Raw genomic sequence first — 26,914 nt, 5'->3', positions numbered from 1 at the left:
TAATGCGCTCTCATTATCCCTAACATACTGGTGGAGGGACAGTGGCTCATTTTATGGAGATCGTGACGTTCCAGAGCAAAGGTCGTCTGGGGGGGTGGTCCCCTCAAATTGCCTCAGACGCCTAAGATGGGACAAAGTGGCTATCGACGAAGAAAAATTATCCTGCATTAAAGCCGTCACTGCTGCAGCCTGTGAACTCCTGGAAAGCCAGCCTCCCAGTCCGCACAGGATTGCAGCCATGTTTAGCGAGGTTTCAACGTCGATTGGGGATTTGTTCATGGTCAAGTTAAAAGAAGGGGAGCAAAAACCTTGACAAGCGACAGGGCAAATCAGGCTGGTACTCGTCGGAGTGCCGTGCTGGAAAGAGAGCCCTAATACTGGCAGTAAAGAGCGGTGATCCAACATTAATAGCTAACAAACGCAAGAGCTATAAATCTGCGTTAAGGGCAGCAAGGAGAGACTGGGAAGATGCTTTCTGACAGGAACTCCGTGCCGCCAGTGTGGAAAAAAATGCCAAAGGCTTCTGGGACCTATTGCGAAAGAAAAACAGACCCCTAGATACTGTCATCACATGCAATGTAACCGAAGAACAGTGGCTTGCACATTTCTCAAAATTGTACACATCATCTGAAGTAGAAGTAACGGACTTCCCGCTACCACAGATTCTTCGAGGTGATGGGAGTTATGAGGAAAGTCTGTTTACCAGGAAAGAAGCTGAAATTGCTATAAAATCCTTGGTTCCTCGTAAAGCAGCTGGTCCTGATGGCCTTCCTGCCGACCTTCTCCGCGCAGACCCAGATGACTGGAGTATACTAATCGCATCTGTACTAAATGCTGCCATGGCAGGGGCCCCCCTCCCTACTTCATGGAAGGCCGCTGAGGTGGTACCCCTGCACAAAAAAGGCTCAAGAGACGATCCAGCCAATTACAGGCCGATTAGCCTGATAGATTGTTCCCAAAAAGTAGCGGGCAAGGTCCTCTTATCCAGAGTTCAGCAATGGGCAGAGGAAAACATGATACTCTCGGACTTCCAGGCCGGGTTCAGAGTTGGCACAGGAACAATAGAACAATCGCTAAGGCTGCTCATGATTTACTGGAAGACCGTCACGATTGGGAAGGGTACCTTATACCTGGCCTTCATCGATCTCCGAACGGCTTTTGACTTGGTACCCAGAAACAACCTTTGGAAGGTACTGAGTGACCTTGGCATGCCACCCTATCTGCTTCATTTGATCATGAGGTTTCATGAAAAGAACTATGCTCAAATACGCTGGAGGCCAAATGGTCAAAAGACCCCAAAAATAGAGGTGAATAGAGGTGTGCGGCAAGGCTGCGTACTGGCCCCGACCCTATTCTCCCTCTATGTGAATGGGGTGGTGGACTTCCTAACCAAGTTACCAGCAGATGCCCCCCGTCTGGCAGGCCGTCTAATCCCTACCCTGCTCTTTGCTGACGACACTTTACTACTGTCAAAATCCCCAATGGGCCTCCAGCAACTTCTTTCTGGATTTGATGATTTTTGCAAGCAAAGAGGTCTCTGTATCAATACAGATAAAACAAAATATCTCATTTTGAATCCCCCGCAAAAACTCGGACCCCCTCCTACACTGGGGTCCGTTGCATTGGAAAGGACTAAGACGTTCGACTACCTGGGCATCCGGCTGGTGGACTCCATGAAATGGGACTGTCACTTGACCAAAATGTTATTGAGTTTGAAAAGAGTGACCGGGGTCTTGTTGAAAGAGCAGAGAGCAGCTTCTACAAAACCAATAGCGGCAGTAATGGACATTTATTCGGCTAGAGGAGTAAGCGCAGCACTTTACGGGGCAGAGCTCTGGGGGATGTCAAATATGAATGAGCTAATTCGAGCAGAGAATACCTTCCTGAGAAGTTTGATGTCTCTCGGCCCATCTGTCCCCATCTTACCATTGCAACTGGATATGGGATGCCGAGCGATCGAAGACCAAGCAAAGTTACGCCCCCTGTTACTTTGGGCCCGCATCTGGAGAGTACCAGAGCTCTCAAGTTATGCGGATGGCCTTCGGGAAATAATCAAATCCCCGGGTTGGGCAAAAATAAAATGGTTAAGGGACATCAAGGCCCTACTTGTCAACCTGGGGCTGGAAGAAGCGTGGCTCCAACAGTCAGCCCCGCCCAAATCCACGATAAAAAAACTCTATTGGCAGTGGGTGGTAAACAGAAGAAATTCTTCGATAACAACCTGCAAATTGACTAGAAACTTCTTGGAGATCAAAGATGTCCCTATCAGAGAATTGTATCTGGATACTATCTCTGCCCCATGGGAAAGATCACTATATTTTAAATTCAGATTAGGCCTTCTCCCTGTAATGGAGCTCACATGCCATTGGAAAATTCCTTACCAGACTGCTCCATGGTGCCCCTTTTGCCCTCAGCGGCGTGAATCTGTCCCCCATTTGTTATTCGAGTGTCCTGCATACAAGGTTCCTCGCACGAAATGGATGAAACCGATGTGTCTCACCTTGGGCACCAGACATTGCAATGTGGCACTAAGAATACTACTTACAGACACTCGTGCATTTTTTGCATGCGCCACCTCGAAATATCTTGGGTGGGCATGGCGGATTCGGTCAAAAAGACTTAGGCAAACTGTTTAATCTTGATTTTAAATTTATGGTCCGTAATTGGCCTATCTCTTTTAGGTAATTTATCTAATCCCCCCATCAGAATTGGCAGGGAAAAAACAGCTGATTCCTAGCACCTAGGGGTTTTTATGCTTTTTATCTAGCAATGTTAAATATTGAATTTACTATGTATGTATGCTTTTTAAGATACTTTTTATGTCGAAATAAAGCCCATTTGACTTGACTTGACTTGATAAACATGAAGTGAAACATTTTCAGTGATCATTTTAAATGCAAGAAGGCTGTGTGTCTTTCACACAGGAGGACCTTATTTATTCAGTATGTAGAAAAAAAGACAACAACAAAAATGTTGTCAAATTGACGTGAATTGGTTTAAAGAAGAAAACAAGTTACTTACCTGTAACTTTGGTTCCCCAGTATTGGTAACTTTCATAGATTCCCATGCTTTGTATCATTCCCCGTCGTCGGAATGGGAGCCTCGGTAAATAGAAAATACCATAGTAGTAAGCACAAAGTGAAAAAATAGGCCTAGGCCTCATCTCATTTTGTAGCTTATCCACCTCTTTTTGTAAAAGAGACCAAAATTCTGCAGTAGCCAATCAGAGCAGCCTCACCCCATAGAACCTTCCTGAGAGAAGCTCAGAGCCTCAGATTTTCGTAGCCGTTGTGAACAGCTATCCACCAAGACCAGAAGACTGAGCTTTCCCAGGGGAGGTGGGTGGGCGCATGGGAATCTATGAAAGTTACCAATACTGGGGAACCAAAGTTACAGGTAAGTAACTTGTTTTCTTGCCCCTGTATTGGAACTTTCATAGATTCCCATGCTTTGTATCAGAGTAACCAGCAGTAAACAGAAAAGCATATTTTGCAATATATGAACCTGAAAATGTTACACATCTCTGATTAGAACAGTAGAACACATAGGATCATACAATATGACAATAATGCAGGTATACAAAATATGCAAATAGGAAGGTGGGATAGAAAGGAAAGCTCACCGACTTATTGGAAAAGATTCCTCAGAACTGCTTGGCCCACTGCTGCATCCTCCTTCACAGAAGAATCCAAACAGTAGTGGCGGGTGAAGGTGTCGACACTGCTCCACGTTGCCGCCCTGCAAATGTCCTTGATAGGGACTCCTGCTAACAAAGCCGCAGATGGAGCCATTGACCTGGTAGAGTGAGCACGAACTGCTCGCTGCAGAGGTTTCCCAGCCGCCTGGTGACAAAATTGTATAGCACTGGAAATCCAACGGGAAATACAAGCTTTAGAAACTGGACAACCTTTGCGTGGAGCACTGAAGGAAACAAAGAGCTGTGAAGATTTTCTGAAATGTTTCGCTCGCTCCAGGTAGAATTTCAGGCATCTGTGAATGTCCAGAGAGTGCAAAGTTCTTTCCGCGGGTGTAGAAGGCTTTGGAAAGAATGGTTTCAAGACTACCGGCTCATTTAGGTGGAATTCCGAAGGTACCTTCGGGATAAACTTAGGATTTGTCCGTAGAATCAGCACATTATTCTTAAACTGGAGAAATGGTTCCTCAATCGTGAAAGCTTGGAGCTCACTTACTCTGCGAGCTGATGTTAGGGCCAAGAGAAGAGCTAGTTTCCAGGAAAGAAACTTAAGGTCAGACTTATGAACAGGTTCAAAAGGGGCTTTCATGAGAGATGACAAAACTAGATTCAAATGCCAGGCCGGAGGTGGCGGCCTGACTGGAGGAAAGGCCCTGAATAAACCCTTCAGGAATTGTTTGACCTCGCTGACCATAGGGAAGGACCTGAAGATGAACGTCTGAATCTAGAGATGGCTGCCAAATGGACTTTTACAGAAGATGGAGCCAATCCAGATTTCGCCAGTGAAAGTATGTAAGGCAAGAGTTTGTGCGGAGAAGAAATATATGGGTGTAAACCTTCCTTCTGGCACCAAACACAGAATCTCTTCCATTTAGCACGATAGGTCTTGTTGGTACTAGGGGCTCGAGTTTGAGCCAGAATGTCTCTACATTCCCTTGAGAGATCTAAACCCTGGAACTCTCTGAACTCAGGAGCCACGCTGTCAATCGCAGTGACTTCAAGTCCGGATGTAGAACCTGACCGTGAGACATTGTTAGCAAAGTTGGAACAGGATGCAGGAGAACTGGCTGGTCCTGGGAGAGGAGAAGAAGTTCCGAGTACCAAACTTGTCTGGGCCATGCTGGAGCGATCAGAATCATCCTGCACGGTTCCACCTTGAGTTTGCTGATCAACCTCGGGATCAGTGGAATGGGAGGAAAGGCGTAAACAAAGGCGCCTGACCAGGCAATCAAAAGCGCATTCCCCAAGGATTCCCGATGGTGAACCCTGCTTGCGAAGGACAGGCATTTGGCGTTCTGGGGAGTCGCAAACAGGTCGATGGATGGTGTTCCCCATCGTGCAAAGAGTTCCTCCAGAACGGTTTGATCCAGTTCCCACTCGTGAGAGACTGTTCTCTGACGACTCAAAGCGTCCGCCCTGACATTGAGTGTCCCCGCTAGATGTTCCGCTGAGAGGGAGACATTGTTCTGGATTAACCAATTCCACAGCGTCTGGGCTTCCTTGGAGAGGGTGGAGGATCTTGTTCCACCCTGTTTGTTTATGTAGTGCATGGCTGTGGTGTTGTCCGTACGAACCAGCACTGCACGGTTGTGAATCCTCGGAAGAAATGCTTGTAGAGCCAAACGGATAGTGAGAAGTTCCAGGAGGTTGATATGGAACTTGCTCTGTACTGGACTCCAATGACCGCTGACCTTTAGCTCTTGGAGGACCGCTCCCCATCCTTCCATGGAAGCATCCGTTGTTAAAATAAGGGGAGATGGTGGAAGTCGGAACAATAAACCCTTGGAAAGATTGTCTTTCAGCAGCCACCAGCTGCCTGCTTTTCTCATTTCCTTGGTAACGACAATCCTGTCGTCGAAAGATCCTGTGACTTGCCGCCACTGTCTGTCCAATTGCTCTTGTAGTGGACGCATCCTGAGCCTGCAGTGCGAAACTAAAGGTATGCAAGATGAAATCGATCCGAGAAGCGATTTGTACCTGCGAACCGTCAGTGTCTTTCGAGATTGGAGAAGACGAGCTGAACACATTAGTTTGGTCTGGCGTTCCTCCGATGGAAGGGCTAAGCAACTGTCTGTGTTCAGGATGGCCCCTAGGAACCTTGCTGACTTGGATAGGCATAGAACCGATTTCTCCCTGTTGAGTCGAAGACCTAGTCGCTCGAACAGATCTTTGCATGACCGGACTGCATTGGACGCTTCTAGAGCAGATGGAGCCTTTAGCAGCCAATCGTCCAGGTATGGAAACACTTGAATAGCTTGCTTCCTGAGAAAAGCTGCCACCGGAGCCAGAATCTTTGTGAAGATCCACGGGGCGGACCGGAGACCAAATGGCAGTACTTTGAATTGAAAGTGGCTCTTGCCCACTGTAAATCGAAGATATTGCCTGTGAGCTGGATGAATTGGAACGTGGAAGTAGGCGTCCTCCAAATCTAGGGTCGCCATATAATCCCCTGGATTGAGTAGACGAAGGATATCCTGAAGAGTGACCATCCTGAAGGACAACTTCACGAGATAAGTGTTGAGCTGCCGTAGATCTAAAATTGGACGCCACTTGTCCTTTGTCTTCCTTCTGCGAAAGGGGTACAGGCTCTACCGCCCCCTTGGTGAAAAGTTGGTGGGCTTCGAGATGAAGGAGCCTGAGATGTTTGGGAGGATAGGCATCCGGCGCTCTTGTTGGAGGAAGGTCTTGAAACTCCAATGTGTGTCCTTCTCTGACAATCTGTAGGACCCACTGATCCGATGTAATGATCATCCAGTTGTTTAGGCAATGGGCAATCCTGCCCCCCACTGATGTGAATGAGGGAACAGGAACAGTGGAAAGAGCCACCTGGCCGCTATTGTTTCCTGGTGTTGTCTCTCCTTTGCTGCCCCTGACGTCCTTTAGGCTGCTGGCGAGAGAAAGAACCCCTTTGAGAGTATTGGGGCTTATACGTCTGGCTGGACTGTGATCCAGAAGAGTAGCGATTTTGATTTCCTCCACGATAAGAAGAAAAACCTCTACCTCTAGCCCCCCTGAAAGGCACTTTACGATACTGCAATGTACCTAAGGACTTAGCTGTGTCCGTGTCCTTTTTTGATGCCTTGCAGGGCCTCATCGACGTGCTTGCCAAACAGCATCTCACCGTCGTATGGTAGATCCAAGATCTTATTCTGCACCTCCTGCCTGAACCATGTGGCCTTCAACCACCCTTGGCGTCGCAGAACCGCCGAGACGGCAAGTGCTCGGAATGCGGTGGTAGCTATATCCATTGCCACATCAATGACCTCCGAAGAGGCTCGTTCCCCTTCGAGCAAAATCTTCTTCACCTCCTCTTTAGAAGAATCCTGCAGCTCTTCTACAAATGGAGCAAGGTCGCACCACATTTGCCGATCATAGCGTCCCAGAATCGCTAAAGCATTGGCTGCTCTAACCAGAAGTCTGGCCATAGCTGAAAATCTTTTGCCTACATTGTCTAGGCGCCTGCCCTCCTTATCCGGCGGGGAAGTCAGCGGCGTAGAAGGATTCTTAGATTTGCTCTGGGTGGCCTGAGAAATAACCGAGTCCGGTTTCGGTTGGCCAAGCAAACATGCCGGACTGCCATCAGGTGCCTTGTACTTCTTTTCCAGTCTTGGTAGCACCGGGAGGACTGTGGCCGGATTATGCATCGCCTTCAAGCCCTCAGACCAGACATGCTCAATGATCGGTATGGATCTCACTGATTTTCTGAATGGTTCTTTAAAGTCATATAAGAAGCAATCCGATTGAACTGTGGTCACTGGGAGACCAAATCTTTTGGATGCCCTGTCCATAAGGTTATGAAACCCTCCAACGTCCGCTGGAGGCGAAGTATTGTTATCTGGATCTATGTTGTCCGGATCTATAGGATCAGTAGTATTCCACGGCGCCTGTTGATCTTGATCAGGATCCGCTTGTTGGTCTGCATCTAAAGAAGCAGCGTCATCATCAGTATCCTGCACCTGCACCACCTCTTGTGGGCGCACTTCCGGTGCAGTGGCACGCTCTCTTGGAGGTAAAGAATGGTCTGCCACAGGTCGTAAAGTCTGAGGCGGAGGTGTTGGGGGGCGCACTTGTTGGGTTTCTGGAGGAGCAGGGAAACGTTGTCGATAGTCCTGCAACATAAGCTGCAAATCCGCAACTAAAGTGGACGGTATTGCCACCATCCCCTCAGGTACCTGACGCATAGGCTGCTGTGAAGGCATGTGCCTGGTAGTAGTGCGCTCCTCCGCATAATAATGTTCTGGAACATAGTGCTGTCGTTCCATCTGCTCTTCCTCAGAGCTAACATCTTGAACCTTAACTTGGAGGTCAGATGGGCTATAGGCTTGCCCAAACTCACTAAAAGTCTCTTCATCAGAGTCGTCCTCTAACAGTAGGCTAGGTGGTAATCTCTGAACCTGGCGAGGAGACGGCATCTCTGGCGTTATCTGCCTTCTTTTATGCGAAAAAACATGTTTTTCAGGAAATTCCGTCGTCGACGAGGTCGTCGTCGACAAGGCCGTCGTCGACGGCAAGCTCTTAAGGGTCTGCGTCGACGATGGTGCAGACGTAGACACTGATCTCGTCGTCGGGGGTTGCGTCGTCGACAAGGTGAAACTCATCGTCGAGGATGGTGGTATCGTCGACGGGATCGTCGACGAGCTCGTCGTCAGCAACATGGTAACCGGCGTCGTCGACATCGTCGTCGAAGTCGTCCTCGTCGTCGACACCGCCGTCGACGCCAGCTTTGTAGTCATCGTCGTCGACGTGGAGATGGTCACTCTCGTCGACGACGAACAGGAATCTGGAGCCTTGAAAACCGTCTACGGTGTAGGCGTCGTCGACACAGCCGTCGTCGACGAGCCCGTCGACGAGGCAACCTTGCCAGAGTTGTCCTTTTTAACACTCGTCGACGACGTACCTGACAGTTTAATCGTCGACGACTTCTGCCTCTTGTCTGAAGCGACCTCCTGAACAGGAGTTGAAGGCTTCTTGACCCCTCGATCCTTCTCCGAGGGAGGTGAAGAGATAGTTGAAGACTTTTTCACCTTCTTTGAGGACTGTTGTTCCTCAGGCTTACCCTGCCTCTCCTTTTCACCGTGGTGAGGAGATTTTTGGGCAGCAGGCCTGTCAGACCTATCAGAGGTCCCTGGTAAGGCCTTGTGACGGGACTCATCTGAAGCAGAAAGGGGGGACCTACCCCTCTTCAGAGACTTCCTGGACGACACCATCGACGAGGAGCCCTCACTGTCCGAAGAGATAATATCCTTCCTGTCCTTCATCTTCTGAAGCCATGTGAGGAGACGTCCTTCCCTGTCCCTCAAGGTCTTTGCTGAGAAGGATCTGCAAATCGGACAGCCTGTTGGTTTATGGTCCGGATACAGGCAGTAAATACAATCCTCGTGTTTGTCCTCGACAAACAACCTCTTCTTGGAGCAGGTGGCACAGGCTCTAAAAAGGGCTTTCTTCTCAGACATGATGAAAAATATCCAAGTAGTTGAAGAAATAACAAGAAAACTGAAGAAAACTGAGCAGAGCTCAATGGAGACTCCCTTGCACAACGTGCGGTAGAAAATCTGAGGCTCTGAGCTTCTCTCAGGAAGGTTCTATGGGGTGAGGCTGCTCTGATTGGCTACTGCAGAATTTTGGTCTCTTTTACAAAAAGAGGTGGATAAGCTACAAAATGAGATGAGGCCTAGGCCTATTTTTTCACTTTGTGCTTACTACTATGGTATTTTCTATTTACCGAGGCTCCCATTCCGACGACGGGGAATGATACAAAGCATGGGAATCTATGAAAGTTCCAATACTGGGGCAAAATGGTGATGTTGCCTTTACTTTTTAGCACAAAATAGATAGGTTTGCCTGCTTCAACAGTAGAAGTTCCAGTATTAGCCATTTGAGACATTAGGAGCGTAACTGAGTTCATAAGCTTGATTCGATTTGTGCATTTATTTTGTGTATCCAGCAAACATTTATTCCTGCTGAGTATCCAGATATGCATGAGCTATTTTTACAAGCTTTGAAATGATTATCACATGCTTTTATGATTTCACTGTTTTATTGTGTATTTCAATCATAGTTGTGCTTTCAGTTAAGAAATGCAGTTTTTCCAATCATAGTTGTGCTTTCAGATACGAAATGCAGTATTTCAATCATAGTTATGCCTTCAGTTAAGAGGTTCAGTTTTTGATATATGTAGGTGATGATTGTAGGAGAGTAGGGTCTGCAATCCTATGATCACCCAGATTTTTTGCTTTTGTTTCACTGGTTTACGACTTTCTCTGGCTGTGGGCCTGCCAATCAGACCCACAGCCTGGCTGTTCTCTTTCTAAATTACGATATGTACCCTAGGTGCATTTACCCATTGGTACTGGGCCACCTTGTCAGACCCCGTAACGCAGGGCATAGGTGTACCCAGGGCCGCCAGGGGCTGCAGCATGTATTATGCCACCCCTGGCTGGCCTCCTAAATTTGACACAACTGGCTGCATGACAGCTGGGGCAAAGTCGTGTAATCACCCTTTGCTTTAGGTATAGTAGCTCTATATCTAACCATACAATGGACACCCGAGTTCCTATCAGTCACTCCTATGGCAGGCCTTGACAATCCTGAAGGCAGAGTGCGTGGGCTCGTGTGAACTAGGTTCTGGCCCGAGCCGAGCCCGGTTGCAGCTTGCGGAATCAAGACCCAAGGGCTGTTCCATGATAACGCGTACCACATCGGTAACTTCGGTGTCGCGTTATCAAGGCATGTCGAGTAAGGTGTCATACGAATCGGGATGCTGCCCTCTCACCAATTCTGGCGACGAGGTTAGCATTCCGCCCTTCTAGAGGGACACGACATGTACGTAACTGTGAACCCCGGTTAAAGTTAACCAAAGCCTCAGCTCCACAAAATGGATGCTGCCACCACAGACACGAGTCTGACCTCCTGCTGCTGGGAGTCCTTCCAGCGAGGAGCGCTTGGACAAAGGGTTTCCTGTCGAGGGCGGTGTTCGCACCGTCCCAGACAGGGTTTGTGTATTCTGGGTAGGTAGGGCTTTTGCGAGAAGGTGACTGCGGAGTGGCACCCCGGTGCTCACTACGCATCTGCCGGTCAGAACCAGTTCCAGGGGCGCCAGCCCTGGCCTGGGGAAAGTCCGGCAGGGGAGAGGGGTGTAACTACCCCCCTTCCTGGTCCCACCCTTAGGGCAGGACCTAGTCATGTACCCACCCCTTTCTTTAGGATAAAGACCGGAGCGGGGACCCTTCCAAATTAGATCATCTTTGAATCAAGAATACTTTCTACGAAAGGACTTCGAGACTCTTCTCAAGATTTCTCCCTTGTGACTAAGGAGTAGTCACCCTGCATCAGCGGGCACCATCTAACAACTCTGCGGTTTGCTGTAAGTCCTTCCTCAAGGAATCCGACGGCCCAGCTCGACGAGAACCGGCTTCCCTGGCACCTCTGACCTCTACCCACGTCATCAGCTCAGCTGTGATCTGTGGGTGCGACGAGACCTCGAGGGACCGGCCATCATCAGAACCTGCACGCTCTTAACCAGCACGACCATCGAAGCAATTCTCTGGTGAGTGCTCTGGGGTCCGAGAAGCCCCGACCCTGAGCCGCTCCAGCACCGAAGTGCAGTCTCCCAGCATCTCCACGATCTGCGTGGGGCCCTTCTGCTCGCTGCTCAGCACGTTGTCTGGTCACTAGCCGCTGGCTTGTGCCCTTCTGTGACGACATCCGACAATCAACACTGCTGGTCTGGTTGCTCCAGACTGGCCCTTGCTTCCATCTTTGCGAGAAGCATCCCGGGCCCTCCTGGTCCACTCAAGACGCCATCTTAGGCCCACCACGTGGCCCTGAGATCTGCCAAGGCTTGTTGCCCCATCCTGGGCCCAGCGACGCCGACAGCATCATCCTCCGTGGGACAGCTCGCACCTCCACCGTGGTCGCCGACAACGCCTCCTGGTCCGTGAGACTGCAGAGCCTAGCGTCGCCCACTCACCTAGTCGAGGTGACGGCCAACCGGTGCCTTCCTGGTACCCTCTGACTACTGGCTAGTAGTACGAACTTGGTCCCCTCTGCTTTCAGGTATCATCAATCTCTGATCCAGGCTTGGATCTCTACGAACTATTCATCACTGGTCGCCGGCCAGCAACTCCTTTTCTTCCGGCTCCTGGCTCGTCAGCGAAGACCCCGACGCCTGTAAAGACTTGTGCAGCCGCAGCCCTCGTGGCTAGGTAACTCGGCATTTCGGTGCCTGCATAGCCTCTTTACTCTAGGGTCCCGAGTCCCTCGCTTCCGACTTGCCTTATCGGGTCCGCCCGAGACCTTAAACTTTCCGTGTCCTCGGACACTTGTTTTAATTGTGCACTTGAAGTATTTTCCTAAGAGATTTGGTTTGTGCTTAGTACCCTGTCCTCATAAAGAGTACAGGGCTGTTGTGATTCTTAATAAATATACTGTTTATTTTCATAACACTTGTGTGGTGTCCTTTCACTTGGTGTTCAAGGGGTATATGTGGTATAACAGCTGGCTTAACACGCCCTCTCGAGTCTTTAGCCGTAGACTGCTCGTATCCACGCTACTAGGATAGCTGGTCTATAGGTTGACTTACAACCAAACACCATAAGGGTCGTTGGAACGATACATAGCGGTCGCTAGAATAGCGAACGCTGCATATCGGGCCAACTTCTCACAATGATAGTCAAAGGTCATGGGATGGATTGTAGTGCTAGAGCCACTCTTGTGGTTTGACAACCAGTGATGACCTTTGACTACCATTATTTTAACTGACTTTAGTGTGACTTTAGTCCAAACCCAGCGCCAACGCCAAACGACATTCCACCCTCACAAAAACTGTGTGACTCACTGGCCATCTTCTTCCACCGCAAGATCACGGACATTCACAACAGCTTCAACACCACAGCCGCCCCTACTACGCCAGACTCCACTTCCCCTGTAAACACCACCAGCTCCAACCGCCTGACCTCCTGGTCCAACGTCACCGACGACGAGACACGCAAGGTCATGAACTCCATCTACTCAGGATCTCTGTCTGACCCATGCCCACACCACGTATTCAACAAAGCAGACGCAGCCATCGCACCCCAACCACGGAAGGTCATCAACATCTCCTTCAAAACAGCGACATTCCCGGAAAGCTGGAAGCACGCCGAAATCAACGCCCTCCTCAAGAAGCCCAAAGCAGACCCCAAGGAACTCAAGAACTTCCGGCCCATCTCCCTGCTCCCATTGTCGGCTAAAGTCATCGAGAAAATCATCAACATGCAACTGACCCTCCACCTGGAAGACAACAACATATTGGACCCGTCCCAGTCCGGATTCAGACGTAACCACAGCACCCAGACAGCCCTCATCTCCGCCACAGACGACATGAGGCGCCAATAGACAACGGCGAAACATCAGCCCTCATCCTCCTGGACCGGTCAGCCGCCTTCGACACGGTCTGCCATCGCACTCTAAAGACACGCCTCCTAAAAGCCGGAATCCAGGAGAAGGCCCTTGACTGGACCACGTCCTTCCTCACCGGCAGAACCCAGAGCGTCCGCCTCCCACCCTTCCGAGCCGAAGTCTCCGACATCATCTGCGGCGTCCCCCAGGGCTCATCCCTCAGCCCGACACTGTTCAATGTCTCCATGGCCTCCCTCGCACTAATGGCCCGCCATCACGACCTCAACATCATCTCTTACGCCAGCGACACCCAGCTCATCCTCTCCCTCACCAAGGACCCACACACTGCCAAAACCAACCTCCACGAAGGAATGAAGGCCGTCGCCGACTGGATGAGGACCAGCCGTCTGAAGCTGAACTCGGACAAGACAGGAGGTCCTCATCCTCGGATCCACCCCCTCAGCCTGGGACAACTCCTGGTGGCCGACCACACTGGGAACAGCACCAACCGACCACGCACACAATCTAGAATTCATCCTCGACTCCTCCCTCTCCATGTCTAAGCAGGTCAATGCCATCTCCTCCTCCTGCTACAACATGTTCCGCAGGATATACAAGTGGATCCCGACCGAAACAAGAAGAACGGTGACACAGGCCCTCGTCAGCAGCAGACTGGACTACGGCAACGCACTCTACGCAGGAATCTCAGCCAAACACCTACGGCGACTACAACACATTCAAAACACCTCCGCCCAACTGATTCTCAACACCCCCCGCCGCAGCCACATCACCCCCACCTGAGAAACCTACACTGGCTCCCCGTCGATAAGAGGATCACCTTCAAACTCCTCACCCACGCACACAAAACACTCCACAACACCAGTCCAGACTACCTGAACAGCAGACTCAGCTTTCCCACCCCCACCCGCCGGCTCCGCTCCGCCAGCCTTGCCCTCGCCACTGTCCCCCACATCCAACGAACGACCTTCGGCAGCAGATCCTTCTCCTACCTCACCGCCAAGACCTGGAACGCCCTCCCTACCCACATACGGCAGACCCAAGACCTACTCATCTTCAGAAGACTCTTCAGACCTGGCTTTTCAAGCTGTAGCAGCACTCCCCCCTCATTTCAGTGCCTTGGGACCCTCACGCATAAGTAGCGTGCTCTACAACTACTTTGATCGATTGATTGATTGATTCCATCCTAGCCTGGATGTACGACGGTCCTGAATATGCCTTGCTTCTCTTTCTTGTAATCTTGCGGTCTTTTAGTGGGAGCTGACACGGAGTAGACAGCCTTGCCAAGAATAGAACATGTGGGTTGTGCATTTGAGAGCGTGCTCGGTGTTGTACATTGATGAGAATTATGAAGTTCTTACTGTTGGCTTTGACATGGCTTCATCTCATCTTGTTTTCTGACTTTGCCTTGCTTCAGCATTTCTGTGTGCACAGCAGCACATGCACGTTCCTTGAGTAATTCATTTTGATGAGAATTATGAAGTTCTTACTATTGGCTTTGACATGGCCTCATGTCATCCTCTTTTCCTGGCTTTGCCTTGCTTTAGCTTTTCTGCGTGCACGTGAATAACCCAAGCAACTTGTTTCCGGTCCAGAGAAGACATGGCTTGGCAGTTCGGGCTGGACTGTTCCCATGAGGCACAGGGTCAAGACTGATTTGCATATCACTGTGTCTGAACTGGGGTGGCGAAGTGAGCTCAAGAATGATGAAGGATTCAACCTAGATCTGTGACTAGGGGTGAGTGTCTGATAAGTTTCAGCGCTTCGTCCATCATCTCCTTGTGTTTGCCATTGTTCACCCTAAGTTGGCAGGGTAGGCCCAGACCGTGGGTCCCTTGCTCACTTTGCCAGTGGATTCAAGCTAGCCTGGCTGATGAGGGCTGTTAGCCCGAAACCGGTCCCAGGATGCTTGTTTCCGGTCCAAGGAAAACATGGCTTGCCAGTTCGGGCTGGACTGTTCCCATGAGGCACAGGGTCAAGACTGATTCGCATATCGCTGTGTCTGAACTGGGGTGGCGAAGTGAGCTAAAGAATGATGATGGATTCAACCCAGATCTGTGACTGGGGAGAGTGTCTGATAAGTTTCAGCGCTCCATCCATCATCTCGTTGTGTTTGTTTCACTCGGGGTGGAGTGGCACAGAACAGCAGTGTGTTTAAGTTCATACTTGGTGGTCTGGCTTATTGCACTTTGCAAGTTGTGTGCACCCACAATTTGACTGATTAAGACTACATGGTTCATTATTGCCAGAATTTGAAGATGTAGGTTATGGATTTAAAGTATGGAAGATGTGCTGTGTGGATGTAACAAAGCATTGTGATGTTTTAAGATCATAATTTAAAGTGTGATTTAGCAGACGCCCCATTGTAAACCAACCTTACTCTTACTCTGCCAAACATCATTGGTGTTTGAGACAGATCCTTTTAAATTGGGCGATCAAGTCCTATAAATCGTCTTCCCGCCTTGCTTAGAGTGTAGTGACTGTTACTAGATTTTTCTGTCCTGGATGTCTTGGGCAGGAAAATCCAACAATGATGCCGACACACACAGAGAAAAAATATTTTGTTCTTCAAACAGATTGTGCAAAATATAATTTTAATAAGTTTAGCAAAAGCAAATAATGTTTATTTGCTTTCTCCCATCTACAGATAATGAAAAAAATACCTTTATGGATTTGCTTTCACAAGTGGAGTTTTCATTCTGTGATTCACAGTCGTCATGATCATTGGCATGGTTGATGCCAGTTGAACAGTGGGTTTCTTCTAGCTGATTAATGCAGCATTGCTCTTGGTTGATCCTGCCAAAGGAGAATAAAACATCAAGAAGATTTTTTAGCATTAGAAGTGAGTTTGTGCCAGTACAATTATAATCAACCTAATGCAAGAATCAGATTATTGATGCAGAACATGATGCAGTTTGTCAAACTGAAACAGAACATGACAAAGTTTTAAAATCCAAACGTTTTGTACCGACCAGGCTTGCGTAAATTAATAGTAGTTACAGATAGGTTAGCCTGACCTTTCACAATAATTTGATCAGCAGCAAAAGACATAAAAGGCTACGACACAGAACCCCTCTAATGGCACTGAAGAGCACATTTGTAACTCTATTTATCTGCGACTTGTAAAGAGTTATATGGATATGTTAAAGGCAGAGGGGCGCAGATCCTACACTCTGCATTGTCCCTTTTACAGCTAGCTTATTCTGCCAACTATCCATCACTGTTTGTTTTCACTACTAAATCCGAATTGTATCGCACCTCAAAATTTGAAGAAAAATAAATGATTAATTCAATTTTTAGGATAAGAATGATTGGAAAATCTTATTAAAACATGACCTAAAGGGTTATAGAATGGACATGTCACCAGCTACAATGAGAACACGTGCTTAAGACTTTGAGAAGGCTAGTTTTTGATCTGGCAGAGCAGGAAGTTTGGTGAAACATTGATGTAGACTTCAAATAGCACCAGCTTATGTTCATGTTATTTACAGTGTGTACATATTTTCAGTATGTGTGTTCATGGGAAGATGGAGGGGTTTGGGGTATTGCTTTTACCTGGCAGGTCGGTCTATGCTGACTAGGTACTAGATGGTGTTTAAGCTCAGAAAACAAGGCTGGGTCTCGAAGTATGTGAGCGAGATAATTTCAGAGGTGCAGATAAAGTATGTCAAACAGTCTAACCCCAGAAAGTATCCAAGGAGAATTAGAAAATGAATGCTGGCAGAATGTGAGGCATGAGATGGTGAAATAGCTAATGTGATGCATGGGTGAGAAGGCCATGCAAAGCCATGAAGACTAAGGTGAGTAGTTTGAACTGCGCTGATTTGTGCACACAGTAAATGCACCATAAACATCAAAGCGAATGAAGACTGAGTGATGGCTGCACTGTGCACACACATAGAAAATTCATACATGGCTATAAGCTTTTTAGTGGAGAGGAATTTGTGAAAGGCAGACATTTAATAAGAAAATACAGAAATTGAGTAAGTCAATTGAATACCTGGTGCTCAAGCTTTTAGAGAAGAAATGATGTTGGGATACAGATTGATAGTTTGAGGGGCAGGACGGTCATCAGTGGCTTCTTTAGGAGGTGCAGAACAGCCATAGACTTAAGAGATCCTAAAGATAGTCAAAATCACCATAGGTGAATGAAAAAGGTTGGCGGGGAGGAGCATCTCCGCATTAAAATGCCCTTAAAGCCACAGAGATGAAAAATAAAATGATAATTTACCATTTTTATTTTTCATCATCCTGTACTGACCTGAGTGTCAGGATGGGGCGGGCCTGCTGAGTGGCAGCAGGGAGGAGTGGTAGTTAGAGGGCTGACTCTCTTCTGTTTAACCCCTCCCATGCTCATGACGAGCTCAGCTCCTCATGAGCCACAGTGCTCTGGTGCTCATGACGAGCTGAGCTCGTCATGGCCCGTGGAACACTCGCACGCTGGGCTAATTTCCCTGCTGTGCTGAGCGTACCATTAAACGGGTGTGGTCGTGACGAGCTCAGCTCGTCATGAGCACCGGGGCTCATTACAAGCTGAGCTTGTTATGAGCATAGGGTAGTTTTTGTGATAGAGGCACATGAATATCACCAGACAGAGGTATTCTATTCATGGATAGTCTTCCCTGAAGCAAATACAGTATTCTACAAAGAAGATGAACCACCGGATGAGTATATTACTTTCGAGGATACATAAATTCCACTAACATACCAAGAGCATGCGGTTTAAAGGCGCCCTAAAACATTTAAATCACATTACAAGGCTTGGTCCACTAGGTAGACCAGGAGCAACATGGCCGGTCTTAGCCATCTATACACCATATCCTGACATTGTAGAAATGTCAGATGCAGAGTTACTAACTCAACTTAAAGAGTTAATCAAAATCTATTGACAATTGGTTCAAATTGTCATGCGTTACTCTCAAAGTCCAACCTGCAATAGTGATTTCCCAACATACATTTCACCAGGGGAATACACTAAAAATTACACCACAGACTTTACACTCAGTCATTGGTAAGTTACCTGCAAAAAGGGAACAAATTCCATTCTGGATAGCTCAAAAAATTACTCAAATCGAGGCAGTATTTTCTAATACTACCCCTCATGAGAAACACAGAATTTTAACAATCTGTTTACCAATGGGGATCACACCACCTCTGGAGGACTGCAACACATGGGGTACAGTCTTCGTTACGATGTACACTAAAGCACACAGTGTTCCCTCTATGTCGGTAATACCTGTTGTCCTGAAAAAGGTTCAAAAGGAATATGGGGCAGAGCCTGCTTTAAATTTAGGTATAAAAATTACTGAAAGATTTCAAACAGGTCTCAGCAATAATATTACCTAATATTAAAGGGGAAGCAGCATCGGTGGCGATCTGCCAGAAATTAAGGGAATTTAATGTAACGAATAGTTTCTTACCTGTCGGTGTAGTTTTGCAGCTTGAAGATCTTTCTGGATTCACTATGCTGTGCATATTCCGCGGTCTTGTGGTTGGGTCCGGATTCGTAGTCTTATCTTTGTTTTTGTTTTTTTGTAGCCCTTGTGGGCGTCGGCGTCACACCTCCTCGGGTGCATTTCCGGTGACGTTGGCATGCTTCCTGCGGAAGCTCCCACTCTTGGGCGCCATCTTCGGATTCTTTTTTCCGTGTTTCTTTCTTTTCCGAAGCAATGGCAATGTTCTATTCAGGTGATAATTTCTTTACCACTTGTCCTTATATTCTTTTACTTCTTCTCCTCCTATTTTCCTTTTTTTTTTTTTTTTGGACCACCTCTTCTCTCTCCAGCCTCATCTTTCTGGCGGAGGTGGGTGGGTTCGCTAGTGAATCCAGAAAGATCTTCAAACTGCAAAACTACACCGACAGGTAAGAAACTATTTGTTTTGCAGCGTGAATCTTTCTGGATTCACTATGCTGTGCATAGATTTCGTAGCGGTTTCTCATTTCCGTGGCGGCTGGGTGGAAGATGAGCTCTGGTTTCTGAATATATGCTGGAGCACCCTTTGTCCGACTTGTGCTTCTTTGTTCATCTGAACATCCACGCAATAGTGCTTCGTGAATGTGTGCACCGAAGCCCATGTTGCCGCCAGGCATATGTCTTGTATGGGTGTATTGGCCAGGAAGGCTATTGTAGCCCCCTTTTTTCTAGTGGAGTGGGCGCGTGCCCCCTCTGCCAGTTCTTCTCCTGCCCTTTTGTGGCAGAGTTGGATTGTTTGCGCGATCCATCGTGCAATAGTGGTCTTAGTCACTGCCTTGGCTATGTAACTGTTGGCGAACGACACAAAGAACTGTTTCGTTTTCCTGTGTCCTTTTGTCCTTTCAATGTAATGCATGACCACTCTTCTGGCGTCCAGGGTGTGCAGAGCTCGCTCTGCACTAGTGGTTGGTTTTTGGAAAAAACTTGGTATCTGTATGGACTGGTTCATGTGGAACTTGGACACCACCTTCGGCATGAAGTGTGGGTTGGTCCTCATCACCACCCTGTCATTGTGTATTTGTAAGTAGGGCTCCTGTAGTGTTAGCGCTTGCAGCTCGCTCACTCTGCGTAAGGACGTAATTGCAAACAGGAAAGCGGTTTTCATAGTTAGCCACTTCAAGGAGGCCTTGTGAAGCGGCTCGAAGGGCTCCTTCATGAGTTCCGTCAGGACCACGTTTAAGTTCCATGCCGGTGGTGGCACCCGCTTGGGTGGTGCAATCCTTTTTGCTCCTTCCAGGAACCTCTTTACAACTTGTGATGTGAAGAAGCTTCTGCCCATCTCACCCCTTGTGTATGCCACTATAGCCGCCAGGTGAACTCTCAAGGAGGACGAGCTGAGGTTTTTCTCCAGTAAGTGTGTTAGGTACTTCAGTACCGTGGAGTCCTTTTTCATTTTATTGTGGAGTCTCTCCCTCCTGCACCACATCGTGAATCTTTTCCACTTTGCGACATAGCACTTCCTTGTGCTGGGCCTTCGTGCCTCCCGAAGGACCCTGAGGGTGCTCTCTGGCAGTCTCAAATGTGCGAACTCTATGTCCTCAGGAGCCATGCTACTAGGCTCATGCTCTCTGGTTCTGGGTGCAGCACCTCTCCGTTCTGCATGGAGAGAAGGTCTTTCCTTCTGCCGAATCTGTGGGGTGCACACTGCGCCATCTCCATGATCTGCGAGTACCATGTCTGCCTCGCCCACAGTGGCGCGACCAGTATCAGGGTCATGGTGCTCGCTCTGCACTTGCTCAGTACTCTGTGTATCAGTGGTATCGGGGGGAAAAGCGTACGCAAATTTCCCGGACCAATCTATCCATAGGGCATTCCCAAGGGACCCTTCTTCATGTTGTCTGGATGCGAAGTTTCGGCATTTCGCATTCTGGCGTGTTGCAAACAGGTCCACTGATGGCGTTCCCCACCTGTTGAACAGCCTCCTTGTTTCCTGAGCATTGAGCTCCCACTCGTGGGATGCCGAGGTCTGTCTGCTCAGCCAGTCTGCCTGAATGTTCTCCTTCCCTGGTAGGTGTATGGCTAGCAGGTCTATCTGGAGAGGGATGGCCCACCTCCATATCTCCTGCGCCAGCGTCGAAAGCGTTGTTGACTGTGTTCCACCCTGTTTGTTGATGTAGAACATCGCCGTGGTGTTGTCTGTCTGTAGCAACACCCTTTGCCTGTACAGTCTTGTCTGGAAGGCTTTCAGTGCAAGGAAGATTGTCTTCAATTCGAGGTAATTGATGTGCTTTGTCGCATCTGCTGGCGTCCAAAGACCCCTCACTTTGAGTTCCTCCATGTGAGCGCCCCATCCCTTCAGGGATGTGTCCGTGGTGATGGTCACTGACGGAGTAGGGAGTGTTAGAGGCTGTCCCCTTGTTAAGTTCTCCAAGGTCCACCATGTCATCTCCTTCTGCACTGCGTGCGTCACCACCACAAGATCCTCCCAACTGCCAGAAGCCTGTGACCATTGTTCCTGGAGCCATTCTTGCATGGGTCTCATGTGGAGCCGCACATTCGGCACTAGGTGGATGCACGATGCCATCATCCCCATGATCTTGCTCGCAGTCCTCACTGTCCGAGCTTGACCCTTCCGGTAGAGGCGAGTTTCCTTGACCAGTGCCCTTGCTCTCTTCTCGCTGGGGAACACTTTGCCCTGTAAGGTGTTGATCTCTGCCCCCAGGAAGATCTTCACTTGCTCCGGCTCCATTGATGATTTCTTCCAATGGACGGAGAACCCCAGGTTTATGAGCGTGCTCGTCACTGTATGTGCATGCTGCTTGCACTTCTGGTACGAGTTTGCTTTCACCAGCCAGTCGTCCAGGTAAGGGTATACGTGTATCCCCTGTCTTCGTAAGTGCACTGCGACTGCCGCGAGGCACTTCGTGAATACCCTTGGTGCTGATTTCAGTCCGAAGGCCAGCGTTGTGAACTGATAGTGGCCTCCTCCGATTGCGAACCTGAGCATATGCTTGTGCTTCTCGTTCATCGGTATGTGTAAGTAGGCGTCCTTGAGGTCTATTGTGACCATGAAGTCTCCGACCTGCAATTGCGGCAGCACCTCCTGCAGGGAGGTCATTTTGAACTTTTGTGTTCTTATGAATTTGTTGAGGAACCTTAGATCTAGGATGGGTCTCATCTTGTCGTCGACCTTTGGTACTAGGAAGTACGTTGAGTATATTCCCTTGTTCCTTTCCCTGAAGGGAACTCTTTCTATGGCCTGTTTTTGTAGAAGTTCTTGCACTTCTTCCTGAAGCCTCGCCAGCTGTTCTCTTGCTGGTGGCTTCCCCCTTGGTTTTCTGTTTGTTGGTTTTCTCTCCAACTCCAAGCAGTATCCGAATTGGATGATGTTTAGGATCCATTTGTCTGATGTTATTTCTCTCCATTCTTGGAGATAGAACTTTAATCTTCCTCCCACTGGTGTCATGTGGTCGTAGGTCTTTAGATCGTCCTGACCCCTTGGTACGTGGTGACCCCTGGGATCTTTTCTGTGGTCGGGCACCCGGAGGTGTCTGAAGTCACTTCGAGGTGGGCTGCTGCCCCCCTCTTCTATTCTGGCCACGGCCATTTCTCCCTCGAAAGGACTGACCTCTTGGCTGGTATTGCCAGGACTGCTTCTGGTGACCTTGCTAAGCCTGCGAGTCTGCCTGGTGCGTCTGCTGGAAAGCCTGGTGTGATGTACCTGGCTGGTTTCCACCTCTTCCGCCGGGCCTCCGTGCCGGGGTGCCTCTTCTGTTGCCCCTGAACTGCAATGCCCCCATGGATCTTGCCGTCTCGTTATCTTTTTTGAGTTGGCATAGTTTCTCGTCCACTGTCGCTCCGAAAAGCGTTTCGCCGTTAAACGGCGTGTTCAGGATACTGTGCTGTACCTCTGGTTTGAACCCTGAGATCCTGAGCCAGGCGTGTCTCCTTTACGTGACACCCATCATCATGAGCAGGTAATCAAAGGAAGAGTGACCATAAAGATAAAGTATATAAAGGAGGTGGGTGTCGCACGTGAAGTCTGAGGCCAGTTGTAAGTGGTCCGATGGTAAGACCAATTTCAAGAAAAAATACACTGTTTTTTCAGGAAACCCTCACTCACCCTAGTGGTGACATGCTTCATCATCGGGTCCACCGGGAGAGATCGAATACCTCCCCGGTGTGCTGCGACGCCAGGAGTCTTCACAACCAGAGTAAGATTCAACTGAAATCACTAACCAACTGCAACACATCGACAGTGATATATGCCATTATTTGTCCTTGTGACCTTATTTACATCGGTCAAACTCAGCAGAAAATAAAACAGCGCATCCTACAACATATGAGCAGAATAAGGTGTGAAGTATTAGGGGCCCCCCTTGTTGACCACTTCAGATCAGCCTCACACCCTCCTGAGAGCCTGAGATGGATAGTAATTGAAAAAGCCTCCTTGGGCCCTAGGGGTGGTGACATCTCAAATATACTGAACATCAGAGAACTTAAATGGATGTTCTTTTTCAACTCCATCCAATGTGGTTTGAATGAACATGATAGCTCTTTCTCCCAGCTTGCCACCTTACCCTAATTTCTGAACCTCTAATCTATCCTGTCTAGGGTTCTTGTGATAGGGTACAGTCGTTTTGGTATTTGAACAGTCTCTCTATTATGTGATATGCATATATATCTGTAAATTATACACGACTTTTACATCATGATGAATATGGTTTATGTAATATTGTTCTATATACCAGCCACTGGTGGTCAATTCAATTCCACATTCTGATGACTCTCTACACTGTTTAAACTGCCTTAACCATCATGTGATAGGTTCGCAGTATTCAATGCCAACAACAACTTAGCCCATTAACACCCGCTACTATATTTTGATTATATGTAGAATAAGGTTTGTTTAAAATTGTTCTATTCACCTACATGATAACTATGCATTGCCCGTCTGAGTGTCCAATCTGTATTATGAATATAATATGAACCATAATAGTTGTTTGATAATCTAACTCCACACTCTGACAATTTATTGCATTTCTTATACTGCCTTAACCATCTTGCGATAGGTTCGCAGTTTAATGCTGACTACTACCTAGCGCACCCGTACCACGCGCAATCATATTGTCATTTATGAAACATGCTTCTTTTTAAACTGCCATGAATATGTTGGCACTGCTCGGACAAACTCGTATATAAATGGTTCCATGCGGAATTTTTGCATGGCCCATTCTTTGGAACGTTACCACTTTGACACGGTGAGATTTCTCCGAATAAATTTTCCATAAATTTTTTGAATAAACTTTCCAAATGCCCGTGCCCACCATATAGGCGCACTTAATGACTAGAAGACTATACCGGCTTCAGTTAAACAATTTAATATCTCTTCTACGCCCCGGGGTAGCAAGATAACAGACTCTTTAGTCTTCTCTCGCTGCCAGTTGTCACGTGACCTCTCCGGTACCATGACAATCGAAAAACCAGGAAGCCCGGCGTTCTCCTCGAGACAGCCGAGGCAGAGGTTACGCTCCAATTGAACTGCGCTAGACCGGTAAGCTCTTTTCCGCCAATCTCCCAATCTCCCGATCTACGGTAACCCGGCGCTTCAACAGCCCTATAATTAACGCGCTCACTTCTGTGTATTAGGTCACGGAATCGGATTATTCCTTTCCACGGGGACCAGAGCTTGACTTCCCTACAATCGGTAAGCATTACCGATTTACGCCATTATGTTCACATTAATTCCTGACCTTCAGTGATTTTTACAACGGCCCCATTTCAACTATGAAATATGTACTCTTTCGTGCAGATTTTTGGAGTGGTCCCCAATCCAGCCCCCGGATCATTTCTTTCCTCGCAACCCTTCTGGGATATGTGTTTTAATCCTTCAAGTAAGTTCTCAGATATCTTCCTCTCACCAGCTCTTGACATGAGCACGCCCTGTTTCTAATACTAATGGGCTATTTTATTTCTAAAATCTTTTCATTTAGGATGAACAGTTTATATAGACCCTAACAATTGAATTTAACCCAGCAACACTGATTAATACAGGTTAGTCTGGCCATGTGTGTACACCCTCATGTAACTCTTTGAGTACCTCATTAAATAATGTACTAAACCCTAAATATTCATTTAATTTAGGTTGCCTGCCCCGTCTCTTTCCTCCCGTCCTGATGAAGACCCTCTTGCAAGGATTTTAATCCGTCCTGCGTTCATTGGGTCGAAACGTCGACTTCCCAGCTCACACACAGCCTCCTCCTACCCCAATTGTGTATAAATACGGATTTAGGGGCATGTGTTTTCTAAAACTTACAAGCTGATTCAATATCTGTATGTTGTCCAGTTGACACTGAATCTATGACATTGTTTGAATAATACGTGTTTTTATTGTCACCAATTCCCCCCTCACACCACCCTCACGACTGCACGTCCCCCCTCTTTTCCCCCTAGGGGCACAATTACGAATGTGTACTGTATATTGGATTTTTTGTCAACCATTTTTCCTATAATGTGAATAAAACATTATAGATGCATTTATTTTCTTTTACTTTGTCTTAAATTCTCTTTACTTATACGCCTTTCCTACTGGGACCCCTTCCCTTTAACGCTAAATACCCAGGTCCCAGTGATTCCTTTGGGTTAACCCTTTCTCCTATACCGCTCAACAGCTTTCGGCGCCAGGGACTCCTTCTCCGAGGATCCACTGGGCCTGCTTGTGGTCGCGGACGGCAGATGTCGCTGCGTCGGCGCCTTCGGGCTCTTGGCCTCGTACTTTCGAGACTCAGAGTCTCTCGTGTTCTTGTGGGACGTCGAGTCTCCTACCTTATCAGGCGTCTTCTTGTAATCGGTCTCTACGACCGTGTAGCTGTCGTCTTCGGCGGCAGCGTTGTCCTCCTCCTCCGAGGACATCCCCAGCTCGTACAGCGATGGCGTCGGGGATTTTCCTTCGAGGGTGGCGTGTGCTACCCTCTGTCTCTTCCTCACACGAAGGGTCTTCTGAGCGAAGACGGCGCAGGCGTTGCAGTCCTCGCTTCTGTGTTCTACCGGTAGGCAAAGGTTGCAAACCGGGTGCTGGTCCTTCTGCGCGTACTTGTGTCTGCAGTTCGGGCAGAACTTGAACGGCGTGTTGTCCATCCTCGTGCGTTCAGGCCTCCCTGACCGCGTGGACGTCGACGATCGTCGAAGTTCGAGGTTTTCACCTTCTTTTCCCCTCGTCAATGTTCTGTGAGGTCTTTTTTAGTCTTCTTCTTCCAAAATATCCTCCAACTTCCACTCTTTTCAGTACTTTCTCCAAAAATGTCTGGAGCCCAACGGGAACGATCCAGACCCGACCGTGGAAAAAAGAATCTGAAGATGGCGCCCAAGAGTGGGAGCTTCCACAGGAAGCATGCCGACATCACCGGAAATGCACCCGAGGAGGTGTGACGCCGACACCCACAAGGGCTACAAAAAAAAAAAAAAAAAGAAAAGACTACGAATCCGGACCCAACTACAAGACCGCGGAATATGCACAGCATAGTGAATCCAGAAAGATTCACTCTGCAAAACTGAGCAACCACAAGAACTGGCCAGAATAATTGAAAAATCCTATGACAAATTAGGCAGAGACAGTCTGGGTGGAAAGCCAGTTAAACCCCAACTGTCTGAAAGGCCTGAAAAGGTCTTTTCTAAAAACACTCCTCCTCCTTCTAAAGAGAAATGGGAAAATAGCAAGCAAACTTCTAAAAAGAAGCGTTCTCAATACCGAGGTAGGTCTCCTCTAAAGGAGCCCTCTGAAAGGAGGTATAACCTCAGGAATAGGGATAATTTAAGAAAACCTGATAGATATCAAGATACTGATACACGTACCTCTCGTACCTTTCAGACTTCGTCACAGAAATCCGAAAGAAGAGGACGGTCAGAACACAAGGAAGAACGCGTGAAGTCCAAAGACGATCAGAAAGTTCAGAAAAACAAAAAAACTCAATTCACCAAAAAGAAAGTAGCAGGTCTAAAAATCAGACATGCCGAGGATCTTGAGGACACAACTCAAGAACGGGGAATGGGCTCAAACAATGTTGGACAGCGCAGCAGAAGTCACCATAGCTCGAAAGAACTTGAAGGATCATCTGGAGACAGTGGACTTGAATGAATTCATTCAAGTTGAAACTCCAGAAACCAGGGTTAGTTCTCCACACAAGTTATATGAAATAACACTTCAGATGGAGGGAGACATACCAAGAAAGATAAGAGCACTCTTTTGGGAGCGACTCTCTAAGGGTTATGACATTCTTCTAGCTGAACAAGACTGGCCACCACAATTTGTCAGGGAATGCCCACATGGCGAAGACATCATTATGCCAGCCTTCTCCAACCACATTCCAATCCATTTAAAATGTACCTATGCCAGGAAATGGGCAGTAGCCCA

At 48.0% G+C, this 26,914-nt stretch overlaps 1 protein-coding gene across 2 annotated transcripts in view; it reads right to left on the bottom strand.

Moving 5' to 3' along the window:
* FBLN1 (fibulin 1) overlaps positions 1 to 26,914 on the bottom strand; it is a 911,174-nt gene that overhangs the window by 749,886 nt on the left and 134,374 nt on the right. For both annotated transcript variants that reach the window (XM_086952749.1, XM_086952748.1), the window contains exon 3: positions 15,754 to 15,886. In XM_086952749.1, coding sequence (XP_086808875.1) covers positions 15,754 to 15,886 — 133 coding nt within the window. The remainder of the gene's footprint in view (positions 1 to 15,753; positions 15,887 to 26,914) is intronic.

The sequence above is a fragment of the Lissotriton vulgaris genome, chromosome 1_2 (assembly GCF_964263255.1).
Source record: "Lissotriton vulgaris chromosome 1_2, aLisVul1.2, whole genome shotgun sequence".
NCBI classification, from domain to species: Eukaryota; Metazoa; Chordata; class Amphibia; order Caudata; family Salamandridae; genus Lissotriton; species Lissotriton vulgaris.
Note: the sequence above shows the minus strand (reverse complement) of the source record. Positions and strands in the feature narration are given on the sequence as shown.